General features: G+C 39.2%; 1 protein-coding gene across 1 annotated transcript; it reads left to right on the forward strand.

Annotated features, from left to right (window-relative positions):
- Positions 1 to 1685: 1685 nt before the first annotated feature.
- Positions 1686 to 3963, forward strand: LOC143853448 (putative glutathione S-transferase). Its single transcript, XM_077363213.1, has 2 exons — positions 1686 to 2039; positions 3469 to 3963. The coding sequence occupies exons 1-2, from the start codon at positions 1731 to 1733 to the stop codon at positions 3829 to 3831; spliced, it is 672 nt and encodes a 223-aa protein (XP_077219328.1). The 5' UTR covers positions 1686 to 1730; the 3' UTR covers positions 3832 to 3963.
- Positions 3964 to 7617: the final 3654 nt, after the last annotated feature.

The following is a 7617-nucleotide window of genomic DNA, read 5'->3' on the forward strand; positions in this document are numbered from 1 at the left end:
GTGAGGATATGTAATATGAAGAAGATTCAGTTTTAGGTTTGGTGCTCTCTTTATTAGTTAATGGTTCTAATCATAGTTTCAAAACTCTCACGCATCATTGTAGAGTACCCTTAGTCGAATCCCTTTTACTAGGGGTGCAACTCGGGTCGGGTTGAGGCCAACCCTACCCCAACCCGAGATTGCATTCCCTCAACCCTAACCGGACCCAACTCGAGTCTCGGGTTGAGAATTGTGAACCCTAACCCAACCCGCCTCCAAATTGGGTTGGGTTGAGTCGGGTTGGCTTCAGGTTGGTTTCAGGTTCATCTAGGGCCAAACAGAAATATACACGAAAAAAACATAATCCTAAGAAAGTCATGATAAAATTAGAGGACGTAGTTCGGGGTCGGGTTTCCAAGGCCTCAACCCTAACCCAACCTGAAATTAAATCAGGTTGGCTTTTTCCGACCCTAACCCAACCCAACTCGGGAAAATGCCAACCCAACCCGAGCCAAAATCGGGCTTAACCCATCGGGTTCGGGTTGAGCCCGACCCAATTAAGTTGCACCCCTACCTTTTACCTTAGCCGTGTTCTCCTCCGCATTCTGCCCTACAAAGTCAATAAAAACTTTCTTTGACTCTCCTAAGTTATGACTGCATCAATCAACTCAATCACATCAACCGAGTACTTGCCTGCATCCCTGTCAACTAGGATTTGCTTTGGCAGCATTTTGACTCGCTTCGCATTTTGAAGCACTGGTTCTAATCTTGGCTTGCATACATGATTAGTATGATCCAGGCCCTTCAAATCATTAGGATGAGATCTGCTATAAAATTTTACTTGGCACGAGGCTATTGACTTTTGGGTTTTTGTCGACACCTTTTATTACTGTCAAATAATTCTAGAAATATTTATAACATGGGATTTGCTAGGCAATTTCTCGGAAAGACATTTCTCGGCTGACCAGGAGAAAACAACTACCTCGGATGTATAAAATAAATAAGACAAAAATTGCTAAAAGGTGAGCATGTGCGGCTGTTCTCTCATTCAAAAGTCAGCCGCAAAATGTCTTTCCGTGAAATTGCCTAGCAAATCCCTTATAACATTACCTAATCTTTAGCAATTTATATAAATTATATCACATATTTATTTTTGGGATTCACTAGGGATCATCCCGGAAGACATTTCGCGCATGGGCTGTTGCATGTGAGAGCATCCACCTCATATGAATTAAATTCCCAGTGTATGCATGTGATGACACTCTCATAAGCAAAATTTTATACGATTTCGATGCCATCGTTACGATTACAATGACGTCCAAATCAGGTTGACTTAACAATAATCTCAAAATGCTTTCTTTTTATGCAAGTCACATGAATCTTCTTCCCTAAGAACTCTCCATGCAACTTCATATTTTAATTTTTCTTTTTGTGCAAGGCACGAGAAAATCTAAGCTTTGATTCTTTATAGGCCTTAATCTTATGGATGAGGTGTCCCTATCTCATGGGGCAAGGACAATGTGAGTGACCTCACTTAGATCAATGGTTGAGATTAAAGCCATCTCATGTGGGACCCAATACTAATCAAAGCCAAACTATCATAGTAAACTGTCTTAAATTTTTCAATGGAAAATGGGGTAGCAGTTTTGTTGGAATATTTATTTCTCTGATGAAGAAACACCGACATGTCTGTCTATAAATTGAAGGCAAATGGGAAGGGTTATACCATCTGAAAATTAATTTTCATTAAGATGGGAGAGTTGAAACTGCTTGGGGCTTCCCTTAGCCCTTTCACTTGTAGAGTTGAATGGGCTTTGAAGTTTAAGGGGATTGAATATGAATTCATCTATGAAGATGTAACCAACAAGAGTCCTCTACTCTTGAATTCTAATCCTGTCCACAAAAAGATTCCGGTGCTCTTGCACAATGGAAAGCCGATCGCTGAGTCGCTCATCATCCTTGAATACATTGAGGAAACATGGAAAACAGATCCTTTACTGCCTCAGGATCCTTATGAGAAAGCTATGGCTCGCTTTTGGGCGAAATTTATCGATGAGAAGGTAGTCCTTTTATACAAATTTCTGTTCTCTTGTGTTCAACCCCCTTGGATTTTGGGTGAAATTGACATCAAACTGCAACCCACTTGGATTTTGGATGCAATTTTGGAAAATTCTTGAAAATCCAAGTCGGTAATACAATATTTCATCAAATAACACTCAACTACAAGAATAAGTATGAAAATTTTCTTTAAAATGTTTTTAAGCCATTGATTTTCCGTACTCCTCGATCTTGCGAATGGGATCTCTGTTTGAGAATGTGACCTAGTGATGATGACCCATCACATTTTATTTTTTTTACATTTTTCTCTTTCCTCAACTATAAGTACAGAATGGCACTCTTACCTTTGCCTTGCTGAATAATCTTTGTATATTGTCCTTACCATGCTTCTCATTCTGGTTCTTGAGGAAAAATCTTGTAGAAGCTACCATAGATTGTAATCCTTTTTTCTTCCTCTTTAATAAATTCTAATGAGGGTTTGCCTAAGCCTAGCTTTCGTCGCCTCGCCTCAACTCAACTCAACAAAGCCTTTGTCCCAAACTAGTTGGGGTCGGCCAAATTAATCCTTCAGAAAAAATTTCATGAAGAATGTGAAAGGAATCTATCCGGCTCTAATCTTGGCTTTAGTTGGGTTCTTCTACGTGGATCATTTTCTTCCATTCTATCCCATCCAAGGTCATGCTCTATGTTATGTTCCTAACCATCAAGTCTTTCCTCATTGTTTCTACCCAAGTTGTTTTCGGTCTGCCCCTACCTCTTTTTACTCCATCAAGTTGGCACGAGTCCCCCCTTTTCACCTGAGCTTCCAAAAGCTTAGCTTGCCTACAAAACAAAAACAACAGAAACTTTTTTCAAAATTTTCTAGAACCTTTTAAGCATTTGTCTCGATGAATAATTTCCCCCCCACCCTAGCTTTGTAATCTTGGTAACAACCAGCTATGTCATAAATGTCCATGACATCTTCAAAATAAAATAACAAAATCTAAAAATAATTCGAAATTTAAAAAATATAGCAATATTTTCATTTTTATCATTTACCGTGAAAAATATTTCGATATTACATTAATTTTCCTTCATATTTATATCTTAAGATAGAGTGAAAGGCGCCCTTGCAAAAATCGGCTCCAAGGGCGCCCCTATTGGTGTATTTTTACAACGTCAATATGTTTTCCACTTTTTTAGGCGCATTTCCACTTTTTTAGGCACTTCACTTTGCAAAAATTCACCAACAGGGGTGCCCTTGGAACTGATTTTTGCGAGGGAGCCCTTCATTCTATCATTCCTCTATATCTTAAATTGTATATTTTTGAAATAATTTTATTTTCATCATTTTCTTTCTGATATAAACCCAAAAGATGATAAATAATATATCCCAAGATCCCAACTTAGAATATCTAATGTTATTTCACGGGTTTGTTTCTCTTGATTCAGTGTTCGGATGGTGTGAGGACAGCTTTCTTCTCGCTAGGCGAAGAGCGAGAGAAAGCCATAGCGGTTGTGTTGGAGACATTGAAAATTCTAAATGAAGAGATCAAAGGGAAGAAATTCTTCGAAGGAGAGACCATTGGATTTGTAGATGTGGTTGCGGGTTTGCTTGCTCATTGGCTTCCTGTCTTTGACGAAGTAGCAGAGATGAACCTTCTCATTGAAGAAAGGTTTCCATCTTTCCATGCATGGAGTGAGAATATTATCTCAATTCCCTTCATCAAAGAGAACATACCACCTCGAGATAAAATGGTTGTTGCCTTCAGCGGATTTCGGAAAAAACTCCTTGCAGCAGCCACCAACAAGTGATAAGTTCTTTGCTGTTGTTGCATTGGCTTGTTTTGCGTTTTATGTTCAGTAGAACCCAAAAATGAGTCTCTTCAAATCAAATAAATTTGTGTTGGAATATCTTTTTCTTTTTTATATATTGTGTGTTCTAGACATGGTTTTAAATTTCGGGTTTCGATCGAGAACGAAACCGAAATCAATAATGCACGAAAAGGTCGTTTATTCGGCCGAAATTTTGAAATTTCGATCAAAATTTCGTTTATCCCGAAATTTCATCCGAAATTTAGGGCCCGTTTGGATGCCCAGAAGAATTTGATTTGGATTTCTCACATTTGCAGCCCTTTTTGCACTATAATTTGGATATGGATCAAATCCTTCAATTTCTAAATTAGCAACTGACAGTGAAAAAGCAAATTTCCAAATATGTTGTGGAAATAAGAAATTGGAAATCCACATATCTCGCAGTTTCCTTCACCCTCTTTGCTCTTCAACCTCTCCCCTCCACTAGGAAGTACCCCCTTCCCTTTCTCTCCCCCTCTACGTGAGCTGGCATATCTATTCATTTTGTATTCAAAAGTCAATTCCAAATCCAAATACAAAATATGAGGTATCCAAACGCCTTAAGGGATTTCACCCAAAAAATCTCGATTTTTGATAATTATTTAATAATATCCCAAAATTTCAGCCAAAATTACTGAAATTACGGAAATTTTGGCCGAAATAAACTACCAAATAAAATAGTTGTTGAATTGATTTTGTCGGATTCGTCTGAAATTTCAAAAATTTTGATCGAAATAAACTACAAGATAGAATAGCTATTGAATTGATTTCGTCATATTCGGCCGAAATTTCGGTTTTGGTGAGGAGTGAGGACCGAAACACATACCGAAATCGAAATTTGAAACCATGGTTCCAGTGAGCGTAATTAAGGGGTAAAACATTCGTTTACTAGAGAATGATACTTAAACCTCCTTTTGTTTGTCTTCTCTTAAAATTAAATTATAGAATTTCCACCCATTTTGCCTTTCTTTCCAAGAAAATTGTTAGAATTGTGCCCATCAAACAAGCCTGGCGACATGGCTTGGCTTGACTTGTATATGCGCGGTTTGGATGTAGGATTAAGGTTTTACTTGTACCTACCCGTGGCTAGCTACAAGTCTATTAATTCCTCTTTTAAAATATCTTAAAGAGAAACAAGTCAGCTATATATCTTGGAAAGGCCAATCTAGCCAAGTAATGGAATATGCTATTATTGGAAAGGCCAATCGAGCTATCTTGGGATCTCAAGTATCTCAGGCTTGAACTTCACAAATGAATTATTTTTTCCTTCTTTTTCATTGAGAGAGTATTTATAGGATTTTTTTTTACATTGAGCTTACATCCAAAACCGTTAAATCTGGAGCTTTAATCGTCATTATATCTCAACTAACATCCTAACGTGACGGGAAAGACGATGTGTTGGAAACGTATTTCCTTTAGAATCTGTCTAGTTGCACAAATGCTCGGTATTCATTGGAATTTCAAATGCCGACGGGTGCCGATTTTTTGTTTGGTTACCAATATTGCATTGAAATTTCATTTGACTCCACATCATGTTTCATACATCATTATTGTTTTTTTTGTCTATGTGGCGCCATGTGTCACTGATGTCCACCTACTCAAATTCAAACCAGATTCTACTAAAATGGTAAAATTTTGGTAGAAGAGTAGTGGAAAAGGTATTTTCTTTTCTCTTTTTCTCTCTTCCCTATCTCTCTCTTCATTCTCTATAATGGTAATGACACCCCTACTTTTTTTAATACTCTCCGAGAGGACTGCCGCGCAACCAAACACTACTGACCATGAATCTTCTAGACAAATCAAATGCTTGTATCATCCCTTTTGACTTCTTATTCGACTACTCTCTGAGCCACCCCTTTGCAACCAAACATAGAGTAGGCTCTGTTTGGATGCATGCACTCCTCTGGCAGAGTAGTAGGGAAAGTAGTCAACAGATAGGGGATAAGTCTTGGATACCCCTAGGATTTACCAAGTAGATCAACAAATCTGTTGTTTGGAAGTAGGTAGAATGTTGGGCGAAGTTTTTGGGACTAGATATTTGTTCTGCGAGGTTTACATCTTTTCGGCGAGGATTCTGACAAGTTTTTGTCGAGGTTTAAGCTTTCGTACAAACTTTAGGCTTTTCCAGTGAGGTTTATGCCTTTCCAATGATGTTTCCGGCAATCTTTCCCTCAAGGTTTAGGCTTTCCATCGAGGTTTATGCTTTCCATCAAGGTTTACGCTTTCCAGCAAATTTTCTAGGGAGGTTTACACTTTTCCGGCAAGGTTTCCCTCGAGATGTGAGAACTCACGAAGTTTATCTTCGATTTTGGGTGTTTTGGAGAGGAGAGGATAGGGATGCAAGCCATGACGACACTAACTCGACCAAGCATGTAGACATCGCATGATTTAAATCTAGTTTGGAATCCAAATACTATATTTGCTGATGTAGCATATATCCCTAAAATTGGGTGCATCCTAGGCTTAAAAAGAAGCATCCAAAGAAACTGGCATACATTGAACTTGCCTAGGGGTGGCATACATTGAACTTGCTTAGTTAACTAGTGAAGTCTATATGGTTTCTAATTATGAGTTATGGGCAAGCTAAAGATAACTCCCATTAAGGGTCCCAAGTTAGCAAGAGTTTGGTGCAATTTGCTCTTGAAAACCCACTTGCAATTGATAATATTCATGTTGAGCTTGGGAGGAATAAAGACCAGCTACAGTTGCGGAGAAGGGCATTAAACTCTTGTTGCATGGCTACTGGCCACTTAGCATGTTGAGAGGCTTGGGTGAAGCATGCAAGATAGGGGGTGGCATCAAGAGTAGAGAGATAACATTTGAAAACATGATATTTGACCACAATCTAGGCCTTAGGTTTTCGAATGCCATCTTTCAGCCTGGTTCCATGGGGTGAATATTAGTGGGAGGTGGTGAGGGAGGGTGTAGTGAGAGAGATGATCGAGCTTCTATAATGGTGTGTTCGGTAATGGATGAGGCGTGTGGCAAGTCAAAAGAAGGGAGCGAGATAGAAGTGCTATCAACAGGGTTAAACGTCAACTGGGATTGGGATAGCTGTTGAGGGTTGGTCCACTCCAGAATAGTATACATGGTGGTAGGTTATGATGGATCGTGTGAAAGACCTACAAAAGAGAAGGAGGATTCATCATGGAACACGACGAGAGATATAAGTGCGACTGGATATGGGTTCAAGACATTTGTAACCCTTACGCTGGATATCGTAATCGAGGAAGATACATTGCTGAGTTTGAGGAACAAGTTTAAATTTGTTGTATGACACCAAGAGAGGGTAACCAACACATCTGTATGCTCAAAGATGGTGATAATCTAGATATGTCCTAAATAAGAACTTATACGGACTTTTGCTCAAAGGACCGGGTGTGGGACATGATCCCGCGAGAGGGGCGTGGGGCGCGAGCCGCCGCGCGCTCTCTCTTTGGTCTCTCGTTCCCACGCGATTGGCGTGTGCATTTTATTTGTTGATTTGAATTCGTCTTTCCTGTGAACTTGGGATCACTAAGGCAATCCGAATTCCACACGAAAGAGATTGACAGAGTCGCCACCTAGATGTGGGATCTAGGACCCATAATTAACCAGAAATCTAGACTCGCTACCTGGTTACGAGAATGGAAGGTATGGGGAGTTATCCACCACATGCACCATTCTTGTCCGATAATCGGTCTTCGATTCCAAAAGCTAACTCTTTTAAATTTATTTTAAATGGCTCATTCAACTCTATGTTAATGT

Source organism: Tasmannia lanceolata, unplaced genomic scaffold (assembly GCF_043159265.1).
Source record: "Tasmannia lanceolata isolate RefF3 unplaced genomic scaffold, GAP_Taslan_0.1 ptg000019l, whole genome shotgun sequence".
Lineage (NCBI taxonomy): Eukaryota > Viridiplantae > Streptophyta > Magnoliopsida > Canellales > Winteraceae > Tasmannia > Tasmannia lanceolata.

Coding starts and splice junctions, on each gene's coding strand:
- LOC143853448 (XM_077363213.1), top strand. CDS start 1,731: ATGGGAGAGTTGAAACTGCTTGGGGCTTCCCTTAGCCCTTTCACTTGT. Junction 2,040..3,468: donor CGAAATTTATCGATGAGAAG/GTAGTCCTTTTA, acceptor CTCTTGATTCAG/TGTTCGGATGGTGTGAGGAC.